The following is an 18402-nucleotide window of genomic DNA, read 5'->3' on the forward strand; positions in this document are numbered from 1 at the left end:
CTTCCTGTGTTTTGGAATGATTTTCTGCAGAGTTAGCAGTTTTTATTCTGTGATGTACAGTAATATAATTTTGATTATTACGCGTTTTTATTATATTACGTAACATATTAATGGTTTTTACAATTTTACATCACTTGGCTTTGTACAGTCAAATACAGTCTTCAGCACGGTATTGTAAGCCCATTATATTCTTTTACTACAGTTTTTGACACATGATGTAAATTTCTTGGGTTAATTTATCCTTATTTTATTCTTTAATATATTCCTGTTTTATATTGTATTTATACTTGATTTATTTCATTAAAAAATCACCTTAAATCTGGTATACTCAGTTCCTTACTCTCAGTCAGACAATCAGGCTACAGTGTGTGACCGTCACTCTGTGTCTCAGTCATGCAGGGTGCCAGTCCTACAGTGTGTGACGGTAAGTCTGTGTCTCAGTCATGCAGGGTGCCAGTCCTACAGTGTGTGACCGTCAGTCTGTGTCTCAGTCATGCAGGGTGCCAGTCCTACAGTGTGACGGTAAGTCTGTGTCTCAGTCATGCAGGGTGCCAGTCCTACAGTGTGACGGTAAGTCTGTGTCTCAGTCATGCAGGGTGCCAGTCCTACAGTGTGACGGTAAGTCTTTGTCTCAGTCATGCAGGGTGCCAGTCCTATGAAGTCAGTTACTCGCTGTGGAGGTAGATGGTAGTGTTCTACAGGCTCAGCAGAAGGACGCGATTCAGTTTGTGAAACCGAAAGTTAGATCAGATTTCGGAGGAGGAGGAAATCGCCATTTTGTCAGAAAGAAGGGACTCGCCCCTGTCTGAGGAAGTGGGTAAAAGACGTTTTGAAACCGATGCGTTGGGCACGCATCAAAGCCTACCCGAACAACCATTGTCATTTCGACAAGTAAAATAGATGTCTAGAGCCATTCTGGGAGGCTGACGCAGCTTAACTCGGCGACAGGAGGTCCCGACAGCAGCAGACATTATAGCGACACGTCCAAACAAAATTTACTTTGGAATCCTCAAGGGTCTTTACAAAAAGCTGAGGACAGACGGGGAACCGTTTCATACGGTTACGGTCTGGAAGACTTAAGCGATTGAAATGAACGCGTAATGCGAGGAATCTTCTGGCGAAAATCGTCCATGTGTGAGCAGTTTCATAATAGGCGGACATTGTGAGTTAAAATGCTCTGATACAGACTGCAGGTTCCAGCATTGAATAAAAGTGAGGTACGGTATTATAATTATTAAGCTTGCTGTGGTTTATATTTGCATACTGTGATGCTTTGCCTGTGACTTTGCGTAAGAAGAACAAAATGTACTTTTCCGGCGCTAGCCACAAGCTGAACATGGTCTTCTCGAGCTTGAACGCTTTTGTCTTGTGTATTGTGTTCAGACAGTGGCTGTAGCGTTTTGACAGAAATCAAGACGAGACCTTCAGGAAAAAAAAAAACAATGCCCCCCTTCCCACACAACCGCATTGTAAAAATCAGAGTCCTGTATGGTCGTCTGAGTCAGGCCCTGGGTCCTGTGTACAAGTGTTTCTGCAGCGCCTTTTGGTGCTCGGTGTTGTGTCCTGTTCACCCTTGTCACAAGACCGCTTAGTTGAAAATGGCGGGTCGGTTGGTAGGGCGAGGGTATCTGACCCTCAGTGTGCTTCTGGCTTGTTTTCAAACCTCGTGGAGTCTGGAATAGCACCTAAATCTAAGATGAGAGGCTATTGGAAGAGCCAGGAAGACAGGGATACCAAAGGCTGTTTGTGTACTGTGAGTCTAGGTGAGGGCATGTCGCTGTATGTGTATGTGTCTGTATTGTCGGTGTGTGTATGTATCGTGAGTGCACGTCTGGGTGCGAATGTCTGTGGGAGTGTGTGTGTGAAATACGTGTCACGTGCGAAAATGGAAGTCTGTTTCGTTTCCACGGACCAGTCCAACGGGGCTGCTGTCTGCTCCACCCCGCCGCCTGTGTGCTGCAGTGTCCAGCCTGTCGACTCGCCCTCCTGACGTGAGCGCTCCGGTTTTCCCGCTGTGTCACAGTCTCGGCGCTCCAGGCTGCGGTGCCGGTTACTGACGTCTCTCTCTGTACCCCTCCCTGCAGATGGGCGGCACGCCAAAATGGATCCTGTTCTCGCGCCGTGAGCACCTCTCTGCCCTGGAGCCTTCCCGAGCCCTCTCCTCTCCCTCCCTCCACCGCCGGGATCTCTCCTACTGACCACCCCCCCCCGCGCTCTCTCCCCCTCGACTCCCATCTCCCTCCCTCTTCCTCATTATGACACGTATGTTCTCCAGCACTGTTTTTATGCTGATAGCTCTGCAGGCTGCACTTGCCAAGGTAAGTGACATCTCATGTTATTTATGTATCCAGGCCTCAGTTGGTAAAATGACAAGGTGCCGGAGCTCAGTGTTTCGGCGCGGTCATTTCATTATGACGTGTGCTTAACGCCCGTGATGGACTGGCGTCCCATCCAGGGTGTGTCCTGCCCTTGTGCTCGTTGCTTGCTGGGATGGGCTCCAGCTCCCCTGAGACCCTGAATCGGAAGAAGCAGCTAGAACCTGGATGGATGGGCGTTGTGCTCAACACCAGTGCGCCGCACTTGACTAACGAGCGCACTGTCGGACAGTCGACGCTTCATCGATCCAAAGTTCCCGTCCTACGGTTTCTTTAAAGAAGCCGAAGTATCTTCTTCGGCCCCGTGATTGGGAAGCTCGCGCCATACTCCTGCTGCTCTTTGGGTAAAGGCAGGCCTCCTGTTCTTAGTTTTGATTTCCGCTGGTGTCCTCTGGTGTGTGTTTCATGGTTACATTTCAATGCCAATGCTGATGACAACATGCAAAAGAGATTTTTTTCATTAGTAATTTCAAATGCCGTAATCGTATGCTATTGGGTCGAATCAAGTTTTTCGACACTGCCTGTCTGATGGACCTGTTGTCAGGTCTGCATGGTTTCTGATTGACTGTGTGATCTTCCTTTACCCTGTGCTGTATTTAGCCCAGGAGTGACCATATTGACAAAATGTGTAATCTTACAGACGTAAATCTCGTTTTTGTTCTTTTTCCCTTAAATTATGATTTAAGCACAAAAAAGTTCTGACTCATAGGATGAGGATCTGGTGCTGGGTAGGTTTTATGAATGCACCTTCCCAAGTCATTTTCTCCTCATTTCTGAGGAAGTGTGCGGGTTGAACGTTTGAGCCTGCGAGATCCGCACCTTCCCAATCTGCACCGGCAGCGTGTGCAGCGTAGCCAGGCGTGAGTCTCCGAGACCTAAGGTGGTTGCACATTGCTGAGCAAAGCAGGCTATTTTATGTGCTATTCATGAGCCAGTGGGGTGAAATGGAGACCATCTTTAAAATGGTTTTTAGATCGTACATTCTTCATGCCACAAGGTGGTGCCGGAGCGCAGACAGTCTCAAACTGAGAGGTACTGGAATTGGGTGCCACCACAAGTTAAGCACAATGGCTCTAGGTGTGGATGTACTTATATATGTGTCATCAACGCATACAGGTGGCATGAAAAGTTTGCTGGGCCCTGCGAACACAATGTGGTGCAGTGGGGAGCCGTGGTCCAAGTTTCACAGACTGGTTGTTAAAATTTCGGTAGCAAAATAAATGCACTGACGGTGCACCCATTTCAAATTAGGCACGAAATCCTGAACTTTGTGAAAGTATTAAGTTGCCATGTCTGTGCAAACCCCTGGTCTCACCCTGGGGCGAGAGCGAGAGGTCGAGCGAATTGCGACGTGACGCGGCCCTTCCTGCTCACTAGTCGCCGTCACGACTGGTGGACGAACTAATAAGCACAGGTCGTGCAGCAGACATTTCACTGCAGAAATGCTCCAATGTGATCTGCGTGCCGAGTTAACAAGTGCTATTTATTCACAAAACCGTCTCGGAAAGTCCGGAGCCATATTTCTATCGGATTAAAAGAGATGCATTCACAAGCCTGCTTGTAATAGGGCCGTTTCAGTTGCGGACGGACGTTTTGTTGCCTCGTTCTGAATCTCAGAACATGGTGCCACGCTCACCTAGAAATGTCACCTCTTTTATGATGTCAATTGGAGGTTTTATAAGTTGCTGTGTCCACTTGGCTTCCAATTGTGGCTTGAAATGCACTCATCAGTGGCAGATTCGAACCCCGAAATCGAAAAATAGCATTGCAGTACCCCTTGAAATGCAGCACCCTTACAATGACATGGATTAAGGGCGATGATGATACCCACTAGGGGAGCGCTAGATCGGCACAGGGGACGACACCGCACGTCGGATGTGCTGTCCTGGTCTCCTCCTCTGGGCCGGTCCAGTGCCTCAAAGCTGAGGTCATTGGGCTGTGACGCCGTTACTGGGGGAACAGGGGGGTCATCTCCAGTGGGAGGACGCCGGAATGATGACGATGGTCGCCTTGAGCTCTTTGTTTTCCACTGCGTGGTTTTTACTGCCTACTCTCCCTGTCCATTGCAGGTTCATCCTTACAAACCAGTTAATGGGTCCTGCCCTGAGGATGAGTATGTAAGCAAAGGCGTCTGCTGCAGCAAGTGTAAGCCAGGTAAATAGGCTCTGCAGGGCTTTAACACCTCAGTACCTGGCTGAGTTGCTGGGTCCTACTCCCCACCTCTCAGCCTTTGCTCTTCTAATTCTGGTCTCCTATCAGTCCCCCCAAGCCCGTCTGCACTCTAGGGGTGACAGGGCCTTCTCCTGTTATGCCCCCAGGCTCTGAAACTCTCTTCCCTAAGGATATCAGAGAGTCACCTTCTCTAAACTCCTTCAGATCCCGACTCTAAACCTTCGTCTTTAGAAGAGCCTGTCCTGAACTGGTTCTGTTCTTTACCCCTCTGCTCCTCCTCTATCCAGTACCCTCCATCTGCTGTTTCCCCTCACTGTGTCTTCTCATTGTGTATAGCTTGTGGATTTTTTTTTTTATTGTCGTTGTCATTCTGTGAAGCGCTTTGAGAAGCCGCCTTTAAAGGCGCTATATAAAATAAAGTCCTGTCAAAAGGTCAGATTTCCCCCCTGGCCTTTATCCATCATGGCCTCCTAATAACCCCCACCTCTGAACTGGCTTCATCACTCTGCTTTCCTCCCCACTGAGAGCTGGTGTGTATTATTATTATAATAAAAGTTTTATCTTCTCAGCTTCTCTGCTGGTTGCTGTTGACCAGGGACCCACTGGATTCCTTAGGTCCTGCTATTGTCCAAGAGTTAGGACTTTGCAGAGTATGTGGGCTGTTCCAAGGAGAGAGATCTCCTGTACCCTGAGCAGAACTGTGTTATAATAATATTATTATAATATAATAGTAATATTATTCATTAGTATAATAATATTTAATAATAACAACACCAACAACAATAACAATATTAGTAATAATGACAATAACAAAAATAATAATATTATTATTGTTATTATTAGCGCCTTGCAGGCCCTCCATGTACCTGTGCTCAGTAAATTGAAATAGAACCGGATGCGGGACTGTTTTCAGTGTCTTTACAGGCGCTTGACTCGTCTGTCCTGTGGTGACCTGCCTGTTTGGTGGGATTTGAAGTGCTGATGTGTCGCCGTGCCCCTCTTTCCTGACAGGATATTTTGCGAGGAGCCGGTGCACCGCAGACACAGACACGCAGTGCCAGAGCTGCAGGCCTGGCACCTACATCGACCTGCCCAACTACGCCTCCCAGTGCCGCGGCTGCCGGAGCTGCAGGACTGGTGAGAGACACAGACCTGACGCAGTTACTGCTTCTGCCAGACTGGGTCACTGTGCTGTAGTGTCCAGTCAGTCAGGGTCACTGTGCTGTAGTGTCCAGTCAGTCAGTCAGTCAGGGTCACTGTGCTGTAGTGTCCAGTCAGTCTGTCAGGGTCACTGTGCTGTAGTGTCCAGTCAGTCAGTCAGGGTCACTGCGCTGTAGTGTCCAGTCAGTCAATTAGTGTCACTGTGCTGTAGTGTCCAGTCATTCAGTCAGTGTCTCTGTGCTGTAGTGTCCAGTCATTCAGTCAGTGTTACTGTGCTGTAGTGTCCAGTCAGTCAGTGTCTCTGTGCTGTAGTGTCCAGTCAGTCAGTCAGGGTCACTGTGCTGTAGTGTCCAGTCAGTCAGTCAGGGTCACTGTGCTGTAGTGTCCAGTCAGTCAGTCAGGGTCACTGTGCTGTAGTGTCCAGTCAGTCAGTGTCACTGTGCTGTAGTGTCCAGTCAGTCAGTCAGGGTCACTGTGCTGTAGTGTCCAGTCAGTCAGTCAGTGTCGCTGTGCTGTAGTGTCCAGTCAGTCAGTGTCACTGTGCTGTAGTGTCCAGTCAGTCAGTCAGTGTCACTGTGCTGTAGTGTCCAGTCAGTCAGTCAGGGTCACTGTGCTGTAGTGTCCAGTCAGTCAGTCAGTGTCTCTGTGCTGTAGTGTCCAGTCAGTCAGTCAGGGTCACTGTGCTGTAGTGTCCAGTCAGTCAGTGTCACTGTGCTGTAGTGTCCAGTCAGTCAGTCAGGGTCACTGTGCTGTAGTGTCCAGTCAGTCAGTCAGTGTCGCTGTGCTGTAGTGTCCAGTCAGTCAGTCAGTGTCTCTGTGCTGTAGTGTCCAGTCAGTCAGTGTCACTGTGCTGTAGTGTCCAGTCAGTCAGTCAGTGTCACTGTGCTGTAGTGTCCAGTCAGTCAGTCAGGGTCACTGTGCTGTAGTGTCCAGTCAGTCAGTGTTACTGTGCTGTAGTGTCCAGTCAGTCAGTCAGGGTCACTGTGCTGTAGTGTCCAGTCAGTCAGTCAGTGGCCCTGTGCTGTAGTGTCCAGTCAGTGCTTGTGTTTATATCCATTATGTCTCTCTGTCTCTCCAGAGGTTCAGCTGGTGACCCGATCACCTTGCACTTCCACTCAGGACACGGAGTGTGTGTGCGCGGAGGGAGCGGTGTGTGTGTCCATCTCCGGGCGCTGTGAGGCCTGCGAGCTGTGGGCCCACTGTCCCCCAGGAACCTACACTGCGATCCCTGGTACTGAGGGGGACGGGAGGGGAGGGGAGCACAGGTGGAGAAGTGGGGTACAACGTGGGGGCGACAATACAGACTTGCCGAGATGACTACAGGCTGTCGGGACACACTTGGACACATCCATATAGACCCTCAATTTTGAGTCCTTGATTGTTAGCCATTCAAGTTAGACCGAAAAGCGCCTACAACTTTACAAACTGTGTGTTTCCAAACCTGGTCTTCAGAAATTGTGTCTTTGTCCATAATAATGGCAGACAAGTGGACGTCTGGTGCTTTCTCCAGATGATTTGATTGCAATTGACAACATATACACATGAACGTTCCTATATTATTGATTTCTCATTAGGCTGACCCATTGACATATTACAAAATATACGAGCACAGCGAATTGGATGGCCATCCGTGAATTTAAAGACCTTAAGAAGTTAATTCAGTTTTAAGCCTTTGCTGTATTTAAAACTGGCCTGTCTGCATTCAGTTTTTTTTCCCTGCTTACACATAGAAGCTTTCAGCGCGTGTGTGCGCTCAGATTTCGATGCCAAATATTCGCTGGAAGAAGACACGTGATTCCATTAAGCTGGACCTCGTTTCTCAGGGCGCTGTGTGTGTATTTTCATAGGCCGCAGAAGCAAAACCCGGCTAGATTGAAGCTTAGGGGAATTTTTGCTTTTCAAGTTGCGCCTCCACAGGCCTGTAGAGCCAGCTTGCGCTGTCTCGCCCGAGCGTCTGCGTCTGGCCCTGCGCGATGCCCACGGGCGATGGGTACCATGGGTACCCCCCCACTGTCTTCAGCTTGGTGGGTGGCGCCAGGGGGATGGATGCATGACACTGACATTGCCCGTCCTTCTCTCTGTAGGGAACAACTACACGCACCCCGTGTGCAAGGCCTGTCCGAATGGGACATTCAACGAAAATGACTCTGTGACGGCGGTCTGCAGGAACCACACCGTGTAAGACACAATGTTCACAATGCTCTAATCAAGTCTCGCAGGCCGCATATATTTATCAATACTAGGCCTACCTTACCTGCGTGCATAATAGCTATTATAATATTATATTATAATATAATATTATATTATAATATGTCACACCGCTTTATACCATATATATAATATATAATAGTAATATAATATTAATTCAGGTGGGGAGCTGCGTCAGCATGCGTAGGCTGCAAAGGAACAAGTAACAGGTTTATTCCATGCTGAAAAAAAAAAGAAGAAAGAAAACACAACGTTTCGGCTGTGGAGCCTTCTTCAGGTGTGAGGTAATATAGAAGAATATAGAAGGTGTGAGGTAGTATAGAAATTGCTATATTAATAGCAATATAGAATATTATAATAGCTATTACAGCAAAGTGCTTCTGAAGTTGCACAGCTGATGGAAGGACTTCCGTCCCAAACGTCCTGTTTCTGGTCCGACGTCTGGTTTGTAGGATCGAAATGTCTTTTTACAGGGTACGTTTTGCAGGCGGCGTGAATTTGACTACAAAGCCAACGGAAAGGCCGCCCATCTCTTATCAATCACGGCAGATTCGCTCCTCCCTTCTTCAAGTACTTTCCTGCCCTCATTGCGCTGGCTCTTTTTTTCCTGTTTGCACACGTTTCATTGTCTGTATTTGTTTCGTTGACATTTTCTTCCTCTGGCCTCTTTTTCCACCCCTTACAGGAAACGTATCCGTTTTTCTTTCTTTTTTTTATTACAGACAAGCAGGCTACCAGGCCAGGCAGCCCTGCTGTGAGCGGGCTATTATTGAGATAAGATCAGATCAGGTCACTTTATTGTCCATATACAGTTTCTTGCATTAGGCAAGACCCCAGCTTGCTCTCCAGGAGACACACAGACAGGGAGAGAGAAGCTGGGGGTCAGAGTACAGGGTCGGCCATTTATACGGTGCCCCTGGAGCAGTTGGAGATCGGGGCCTTGCTGAGGGGCCCAACAGAGTAGGATTCCTCTGCCGGCCGTGGGATTTGAACTGGCAACCTTCCAGCCACAGGTACAGCTCCTCAGCCACAGTACCACCGCGTCTGTAACGCTCAGGCGTATGACAGGCACGATGGCAAGGGCGATATGAACGTGTGTTCTAGTGACTAGCCTACGTGCAGCACGTCATTGAAGTTAAAAATTGATGAAAATTAATCTGATCACCTGCACATCTATTCAGAAACGGTTTTACTCTTAGTGGGGCTGCGAGTTTGACCTGTTTTTGATTTATTTCTTTTTCGAAAGAATCGAAACGGAAAACAAATGGAATTTATTCAAAAGGTTGAGAACCACTGCTCTAATCTCTTCTCCTTTGCCTCTCCCTCCTCTGGCTGTTTCTACATTTCTCAGGACAGCAGGACAGATCCTTCCTTTAGTCATTAGGAAGCGCAGGAAAAAACGCCTTTCTGCCTATCGCACTCATTTGCTTTCCACTAGTCGATTGATCCTTGAAAGATCTCGGGGGTCATGAGCCTGTATGACATAGTAGGGTATCTTGTTCCATACACCCACCACCCTTTGCGTAAAGACATACCTCCCTTTCCTTTGTCTTAATGCACTTTTCCTTAGTGTCTACTCTGCCTCATATTTTACTGTGAACCCTGAATGAACGACTACTCATTCCGGCTGCTGCCTGTGCTGTGACTACTGCGGCCGGTGTAACAGTTGCCTCTACTGCGTCTGCTGTTACCGATCATATTTCTTCCTTGTTTTCCAGCTGCTCAGAGTCTGGGAAAGTTCAGGCATTTCCAGGAACAGCTCTGCGAGACGCTGTCTGTAAAAACCCTGAAGTTGCAGGTAACCTCTCTCCTTTTCTCACCATTTCTCACTAGCATGTCCATCAGTGTTTACTGAAGGGTCAGTCAGGGTCACTGTGCTGTAGTGTCCAGTCAGTCAGTCAGGGTCACTGTGCTGTAGTGTCCGGTCAGTCAGTCAGTGTCGCTGTGCTGTAGTGTCCAGTCAGTCAGTGTCTCTGTGCTGTAGTGTCCAGTCAGTCAGTGTCGCTTTGCTGTAGTGTCCAGTCAGTCAGTCAGTCAGTGTCTCTGTGCTGTAGTGTCCAGTCAGTCAGTGTCTCTGTGCTGTAGTGTCCAGTCAGTCAGTGTCACTCTGCTGTAGTGTCCAGTCAGTCAGTCAGTCAGTCAGTCAGTGTCACTGTGCTGTAGTGTCCAGTCAGTCAGTCAGTGTCTCTGTGCTGTAGTGTCCAGTCAGTCAGTCAGTGTCTCTGTGCTGTAGTGTCCAGTCAGTCAGTCAGTGTCGCTGTGCTGTAGTGTCCAGTCAGTCAGTCAGTGTTACTGTGCTGTAGTGTCCAGTCAGTCAGTCAGTGTCGCTGTGCTGTAGTGTCCAGTCAGTCAGTCAGTGTCACTGTGCTGTAGTGTCCAGTCAGTCAGTCAGGGTCACTGTGCTGTAGTGTCCAGTCAGTCAGTCAGGGTCACTGTGCTGTAGTGTCCAGTCAGTCAGTCAGGGTCACTGTGCTGTAGTGTCCAGTCAGTCAGTCAGTGGTACTGTGCTGTAGTGTCCAGTCAGTCAGTCAGGGTCACTGTGCTGTAGTGTCCAGTCAGTCAGTCAGGGTCACTGTGCTGTAGTGTCCAGTCAGTCAGTCAGGGTCACTGTGCTGTAGTGTCCAGTCAGTCAGTGTCTCTGTGCTGTAGTGTCCAGTCAGTCAGTCAGGGTCACTGTGCTGTAGTGTCCAGTCAGTCAGTGTCTCTGTGCTGTAATGTCCAGTCAGTCAGTCAGGGTCACTGTGCTGTAGTGTCCAGTCAGTCAGTCAGGGTCACTGTGCTGTAGTGTCCAGTCAGTCAGTCAGGGTCACTGTGCTTTATTAATTCCTGTCTCTTTCTTTAGGCTTTTCCTGGCTCGTTGTCATTGTACCCATCCTAATATCCATCCTTTTACTTGTTCTTATTGGCATGACATCTTTGTGGATTGGGAGGAAGACGGCCAGAGGTACCCATTGTTTCCTTGTCACCCATATTAACAGTGTCGATAGCCATTTCTTTGTGTTCTGCAATTCCTCTGCTTTTGCCTTCACAGACTGAGGGCGTTTGTTTCATCTTGCACCCTCAGAGGCAATTTAACCACAGTTCCAAAAGTGCAGGCATTTCAAGATACCGAGCGGGCTCATAAGGCAAAATCCACTGCTCGGTCCAGTTTATCAGGGCAGTAAGCCCTGGTCCTGCAGGAACGTCGTCTCTGTTGGATTTAATTCCAGCTGAGCTCCAAGTCTCCAGTGCTGATTGGTGACTTCATTGATCTGCTTGCTTAGACCTATTTAGCTTGTTTCTTCAGTCAGTCCTGAGTGTCAGAAATCCAGAGGCAGATACAGACATAACGGCCCGTAACACTCTCTGTGGGATTAAAATATTGTTGAATTCTGTATGTGTCGGCTGTATCAGGTACATGATTAATGAGATTGTTTAGCTTTATGTTTACTGTGCTTTTCATCTGCATTTAAGGTTTTATCTGGTTCTAAATTCAGAACTAAATCATACTATGCACAGTATACTTTTAAATAATATTTTCAGTGCAATTGTTTTAATAATTTTAAGTATTAAAACCCTTACATATCGAAAATGAATGAGCTTGCAGATAAACTAGACTTATGATTCTCTACGGTGTCTTAAGGCATCTTGTACACAAATAAAGATTGCAGTTCCCATATTAATTTTATATTTCTTGTTTTTGCTTTGTAGGCCACTGTATGTTTTTTCGACGGGTAAGAATTTATTGAAGTTTCATTAAAATGTTTTGTAAAGTTCATTTTCGTTTTAAACTGCATGTGTTTTTACATTATACTGTTAGAATTGTACTGAGTAACTACACTAATGTAAAACCTTGGACTGGCATTACTGCACTGTGTAGCTGCACTGGTTTAACATCACTGGACTGGAATTACTGCACTGTGTAGCTGGACTGGTTTAACATCACTGGACTGGAATTACTGTACTGTGTAGCTGCACTGGTTTAACATCACTGGACTGGAATTACTGTACTGTGTAGCTGCACTGGTGTAACATCACTGGACTGGAATTACTGTACTGTGTAGCTGCACTGGTTTAACATCACTGGACTGGAACTACTGCACTGTGTAACTGTAATCATTTAATATTGCATGCCTAAAGTTTGGTGAAAGTGTTATTTTATCTTACAAAAGTGAGAATAGGCTGCTCACCATCTTCTTGCTGCGGTTGGTTTCAGAGACAGCCTGACAATTCTAGCGTGACCTCCCAGAGCCTGCTGGTGCCAGCGGGGGGTGCGAACTACTCGTGCGCGTCGTCCTCCGCCGCCACCACCCCCACCTCCTCCTCCGAGATGCACAGGCCCGTGGGGAGCCCCCCACTCAACTCGGGGCCCTGCCACCACTCGCTCATCTCAGGTACCCCCCCCATCATAGTCGAGCGCTCTGTGTGTCGCGAGTCACTAGGGCATGTCTTAATAAGCGCTCAGAGCATGACAGTTACGGCAGAGGACCAGCTGAGGTGAACCCCACAGGGAGAGAGAGAGAAGAGAAACACAATGTGTCGCCTGTAAGGGCCTCTTCAGCTTCTTCAAACCCGAAGGGTTTCACCTTTGCTTTGATCCTTTTACTTTGGCCGTTTTGACCTTTTCTTGCTTTTTCTTCTTTCATTTCATCCCTGTCTTGTCCACGACCTGTCCTTCTTTTTATCCTGCGTTTTTAAGTCTCCTTTCTTCTTTCCCTTCCCCGAACATGGCTCCGAACGAGCTGTCTCGTTCCCTCTCGGATCTCCCTTTATTCGCCTTTATTCAGGGGTCGGAATTGCTGCCTCCCAGCGCTGGGGCCCCGGGTTCAATTCCTGGGGTGCCGTCTGGGTGGAGTCTGCATGTTCTCCTCGGCACAGGCCCAAGGCAGGCTGGAGGGTTAGCTGGCTTCTGGTGTGAGTGTATGCCCTGTGATGGCCAGGCGTCCCTTCCAGGGTGTACCCTGCCTCGCGCCCATTGCAGGCCAGGACAGGCTCCGGCTCCCCACGACCCTGTATTAGTGAAAGCGGTGAGACATGGACGGATGGTGAAAATATTCCATTCACGTGGTCTAAGGGAACCGTGCTTCGGTGTCTGTAGAATGTGAGGGGAGAGAATTTTCTCATTGAGTTCTCTTCTTTCTAGTTTTGTCCCCCCTGGCCTGTATTTTTCGTAATATTAATAACATTGTCGTCATATCATTGTATCATTATGGGCCTGCGAAGGCGCAGGTGCTGGTATGAACGGTGTTGCTGATTCTAAAGAGCGTTTGGGCACGGTCTCGCTGGGATTGGTCTCGTCAGTGTCGGCCCTGTCGTTCCCAGGTGGCATGACGGTCAACGGCAACGTCTTCATCTACAACGGCCCCGTGATCAACCCCTCTCCGGCCTCCTCTCCCGACCTGGACCTCCAGCTCCCCGGGGGCGCGCTCCCCGGACCCCCGGCCGGCTCCCCGCTCTCCCCCTCCCTGTCCGTGGAGGAGAGCAGCTCGCCGGTGCAGGAGCAGGCGGCGGGGGGGCAGGCCGTGCAGGAAAGAGGGAAGGAGTATCACCTGCCCGTGGAAGACACGCGCTCCCATCATTCCTAGCGCCCGCTGGGAGACTGCCGCCCCCCCCCCGAGGGGGAGGCGGGGTTAGGGTGGGGCCGGACGCGGACGATCGGGGTCAGAGGCCGCCAGCGCTTGGCGGGAGGGACGCCGACGGACAGATGCGTGGAGCCCGAGGCGCTGCCCCCACCCCCCGCCTCACCTAGGGGGTGTACGCGCGGGCCGTCCGTCGGGCAGGGTGGCGGAGTTGCACTTGCCTCTCGGACGGCCTCAGCTCCCAGGGAGCTCCCAGCTCCGAACCGAGGAGAGATACACCGCGCGCGTACAGTGAGCCCGCCGGCGGACCCTGGACCTCTGCTGCTGCCTGCTGGGTCTGCCGATTTCCTTTTCGGTGTTGTTGGAGAGCCGGCCGGCTCCCCCTTGGCCATCATTCGGGAGGGCTTGGACGCCAGAGCCTCTGAGCAGCGCACCGTGGGATATGTGAGTGCTGTCGTCACGTGATGCATCTGAAACCAGGCCGGACGATGATCTTCACCCTGGCTGATCTATAAGCACCCTGCCAGATGATGACCGAGCTCCTTGACTTTCACGGGTTTTAACTGCATTAACTACATGCTGGTTTTGCGGGACAGAGGATGCTATGGGTGCCGACACAAGCTTCCCCACAGGAGAAAAGAACAGACTTCAGGACACTGGTGCCTCTGATTTTCCTCCTTCTTCGGGGAAGTGCTTCACACGCCCCACTGGTCACGCAGGAGGGGACATGGTTGAATGTGTTCACCTGGACTTCCGGTCTGGAAGAATGTTGCATAGTTCTGTCTGTAAACTTTGGATTGTGCCATGCTTGGCATCTCTTACTCCTGAGTGACTTCAGGATTAGCCAATCACCGCTTAGGTGGTTTTACAGTTAGCCAATCAATGCTTGGGTGGCTTTGGGATGAACCAATCACTGCCTGGGTGGCTTCAGGATGAGCCAATCATATTGGGAAACATAGTTTTAGCTCATGGTCTCATTGGGAAGCAAGTACAGGTGCATAAAAAACGTGTACTGGGATGTCATTTTCTTATTTAATTGAAAGTTTGCGATAGGCAGGTCTTTTTTTTTCTTTTCATGCCCTCCATTGGAAACCACCATTTTCAGTTCCCTGGGTCATAGCACACGCCCGGAAACGTCACAGATGAAATAATGGCCAGCCGTCTCCTGTCTGCTGGGCCCTGGGACAGCAGGTCTGCGATTCTGATTCCAGACGTGCCTTGAGAGGTTCAGTGGCCGGGGGGAACTCTTGACCGGAGCTTCGTTGCCCTGAACATCAAACTGACAGATGGCCTCTGGCTCGCAAAACGCTTCGAAGAAATGCTTGAATGAAGGGAACCTGTGTGGTAGTTTGGCTGTTCCTAGCTCATTGATCGCAGGATTCCTACCTAGAAGTCTAGAAGGAAGCCTTGCCATCGACTTCAACAGCTTGACTGGGGCAACTTGTTCCACCCTCCCACCACCCTTTGTGTAAAGCAGTGCGGGCACAACGGATCAGGCTGGACCCACAGGCTGAGATGTTAACCCCTTCGACAGAGTTGCCCACCCCCCCCTGCCCGCCCCCCCAGCCATCACACCGGCCCGAGATGGCCTACAGGCATTCGCTCGGCATTCGAGTCTCCACTGAGCCAGCGACTTGACTTCTGGTAACAGTAAAGGGCTCGGCTGCGGCGAGAGGCAGCGGGCGTGTGTGTGTGGGAGGGGGGGGGCTCCCCAAGACCAGGAGCAGGATTGGGAGCCCCTGGAGTAGCGCACAAATGGGGACTTGGAACCCACACCCCCGAGGGCTTCCACCTCTGTCTGCAGGGTGCCCCAGGATCCTTTGAAAAGGGGCCACAGTCTGAAAGACACTCAAGTTGGGGGGAGGGGGGAAGATAGACACTAATGGGGCGCCAGCACCTGAGGGAGCAGAGCGTGGTGGTGGGGGGGCTCACAGTTTCCGTTATTTTTCTTGGCTGTGTGATCAGGCTTCTGAGAAGGGGCTGCTGACCTAGCGAGAATTCAGAAATGCGCCGGTCTTGTGTTTCAGGATGAGTGGGCGACAGTGCTCTGCTAGATCTAGGTCTGTCTCGCAGTGGGAGCTCATGGGGGGGTGGGGGGGTTGGACTAGTGAGCCAGTGGCGTTCACATTGCAAACTCCACTCCCCCAGGGGCTCTCTCTAGCATGAGATCTAATGGTTGGAATAGCTGGTGTAATCATTGCTAACACTCCTGCACGGAGCCCTGAACCCGATCTGCTGTTCTCAGTCAATTCGAGAGCAAAAAGACAGTGGCGGTCAGCCAGGGAGGGCCGAGTTCAATGCCTTAACGTTTGTAACTCATCGGTCTGACGATTCCCAGCCTTTCCTTAAATGGAGCCAGGGTATGCGCTTGAACAACACAGATGGGCAGCCTGTTCCACCCCCCCCGCCACCCTCTGTGTACAGTAGCGCCTCCTGTCCTGGCTGGCTGTGTCTCGAGAGAAGCCAGGGTATCGGCTTGAACAACACGGCTGGGCAGCTTGTTCCACACCCCCGCCCCCCTTTGTGTACAGCTGCGCCGCCCCCCCCCCTTGGCTTTTCTGTGTCAACAGCACAGATCTGTCGTCCCCACTTGCATCCTTCTGGTTAACGGTCGGTGTTATCGGACCGGTCTTACTAATGTGCTCAGAAGCTGCAGCTCAGCTACGCTGTCTGCCCAATTTACAGCATTAAGAAACACAATCTGACACTCACCCCTCCCTTCGGTCCTGCCTCGCTCGCTCGCTCTTAATATTCTTTGTCTTTTTTGTCCTCTTGTGGCCGTCTCTCTCAGCGTTCTGCCATGCCTGGAACAGATCTGCCCACCCACGCCCCCTCACTCCTATTTTTAAAAGACCTGACTTAGATCTGTGTGGGATTGGCGTCTGATTCTAAGCTACTGCACAGCGGACAACTAGTGGAGGAGGAGTGGGGGGATCCTGTACTGTGTTTGAAGTTTATCTCTCTGAGAACCATTTTCCACTCCCGGAAAATAAAATAAATAATCTCAACCTCACGATCCGGGCCTCCCGTTTCCTTATTCGTTTTCCTGTCCCGTCCCGTCCCCGCGTCAGTCGTGACAATGCCTGCACCACGGCTAGGGGCTTCTGCTCGATCTTTTATATTCTGATAGCCGAGAGCCCCAGTCCGGTCCGGCAGATTTTTTGGGGGATCGCCCCCTTTTACGGGCAATTTTGTGAGTTTTGCCATCCCGAAAAGAAATGTGACACCCGTTGTGCTTTGCGCCATATAGAGTTGCTGTTGTCTAATTTCTGCAGATTTTTTGTTTTTTTCAATTGCAAAAACCTCTGCTCGGAGGAACTGCGCTGTGGGGGACAGTATGACACGGATCTGATGATGTTCAGGTGGGGGAGCGGTTTGCGTAGGCCGCAAGGGAACAAGTTACAGGTTTATCCCCGGCTGAAAAGAGAAGAAAGGAAATTTCAGCCGTGGAGCCTTCTTCAGGTGTGGAAAGACAGGGCAGTTAGCAAAGGTAATGTAGCCGGAGAACAAAAGCTGGGAGAGAGGAGGGGTGGGAGACGGGAGCAGGGGGACAGACAGGGTGGCCAATCGGGTGGTGTGAAGTCAGGATGGGTGATAAGAGAGGTGAGATGAAGCCTAAAAGGAATAGGAGAGAATTAGGAGAAAATGAGACCGTCGCTGAGAGAAGGGGAAAGGTGTGATCCTAGCTGCAGGATCATTTTAGTTTCTGTAGTCGGATCTGATGCTGCTGCAGCTGCTGTTAATTCGCGGTTGTGGATGAGCCATGGTTGCCGTCCCTCGCATTCTGTGTGAGGGCAGTGTCTTTGCTTGGAATCACCGGTGAGCTCCGCTGGGTTTCTATCCAGCGTGCTGGAGACGTGGTGACGGCGTTGGACCTTAAAACGTCACAGAATACTTCAAGTTGGAGTTTCTCATTGCAGTGTTTTAACAGGTCGGATGCTGGTGTCGGCGCTACATCGACCCACGCGCTACCTCGAACAGCTCTTCCCTTCCGAGACAAAGTCATCACGACAAGTTGATTTCGGCATCGCGTTTTACTACACAATTTCTATTACACTTAAAAAAAAAAACCTGATTCCTGTCTAAACCAAAACCAAAACACAAAATGTTTCACACTCAAACGATATTCCACGAAGCAACAGTTCTGGAAACTAAAAATCACAGGTGTAAAAGAACTGTTAAACAAGAAAAAACTATTCTCATATACTGTATACCCAGCAAAAAAAAGAAATATGTAGCCCATGTGTTTGTCTATAAAGTTTAAGTGTAGGCTTACAGGCAGTGTACAGAAACGATCAGCAGCAAAGGATCTTCTGAAATAATTGAAATCCTTTATCTGCATCATACATACAGAGTGCTAAAAACTAGAAGTTCCTTTGTTTTGAGAGGCAGGTAGGCTAGCAAACCCCAGATTCGCTGAGGCTGTGATGTGATGTCATGTGGTTTGGTGGGATGGCAGACCAGCGTTTTCCCGTTCTCCTAGGGTACTGGCTCCAGCTTCTTTCTTATTCCAGTTCCGTTTACAGGTCAGGCAGCATCACGAGCACTGCAATTATGGGACAGAATGAAATCTTCTGCCCCTGGATCTCATGGGCTCCCGATATCTCTCCAGCCCAGAATAGGAGCCGGACTATCAGCCCAGGGAGAGGGCTGGAAAAAGATGAGCTCCCTCAAGGTTGGATTGGGCCCTCCTGCGTGGATCTGAAGCTGCTGTGGCCGTAAGCAGACCCCTGACTTTTAATAATAATAATAATTGCTTACACTTATATAGCGCTTTTCTGGACACTCCACTCAAAGCGCTTCCCAGGTAATGGGGATCCCCTCCACCCCCACCTGGATGATGCTCCAGTCCTCTCCCACACACCAGCTCTCAGTGGGGAGGAGAGCAGAGTGATGAAGCCAGTTCAGAGATAGGGATTATTAGAAGG

The 18402-nt window shown here is 49.8% G+C and overlaps 1 protein-coding gene across 5 annotated transcripts; it reads left to right on the top strand.

Moving 5' to 3' along the window:
- Positions 1–402: 402 nt before the first annotated feature.
- On the top strand, positions 403–16487 carry LOC148640870 (tumor necrosis factor receptor superfamily member 5-like). 5 transcript variants are annotated; one of them, XM_088619023.1, is made up of 11 exons: positions 403–424; positions 2085–2318; positions 4445–4529; positions 5559–5684; positions 6787–6939; positions 7793–7886; positions 9635–9714; positions 10759–10860; positions 11607–11629; positions 12112–12289; positions 13218–16487. In XM_088619023.1, exons 2-11 carry the CDS (start codon positions 2256–2258, stop codon positions 13478–13480), a joined length of 1167 nt encoding a protein of 388 aa, XP_088475149.1. In that variant the 5' UTR covers positions 403–424; positions 2085–2255; the 3' UTR covers positions 13481–16487. The 5 variants fall into 5 exon arrangements, with proteins under 5 accessions (XP_088475149.1, XP_088475151.1, XP_088475148.1 ...); XM_088619025.1 differs by lacking the exon at positions 403–424 and adding an exon at positions 552–618; XM_088619022.1 differs by lacking the exon at positions 403–424 and adding an exon at positions 660–1217.
- Positions 16488–18402: the final 1915 nt, after the last annotated feature.

The sequence above is a fragment of the Lepisosteus platostomus genome, chromosome 25 (assembly GCF_059453375.1).
Source record: "Lepisosteus platostomus isolate fLepPlt1 chromosome 25, fLepPlt1.hap1, whole genome shotgun sequence".
In the NCBI taxonomy this organism is placed as follows: Eukaryota; Metazoa; Chordata; class Actinopteri; order Semionotiformes; family Lepisosteidae; genus Lepisosteus; species Lepisosteus platostomus.

Excerpts from the sequence above, each read along its gene's own strand:
- LOC148640870 (XM_088619023.1), top strand. The coding sequence starts at position 2,256 with ATGACACGTATGTTCTCCAGCACTGTTTTTATGCTGATAGCTCTGCAG. Across the intron at positions 2,319-4,444 it reads TGCAGGCTGCACTTGCCAAG|GTTCATCCTTACAAACCAGT; the intron begins GTAAGTGACATC and ends TGTCCATTGCAG. Across the intron at positions 10,861-11,606 it reads TGGGAGGAAGACGGCCAGAG|GCCACTGTATGTTTTTTCGA; the intron begins GTACCCATTGTT and ends TTTGCTTTGTAG.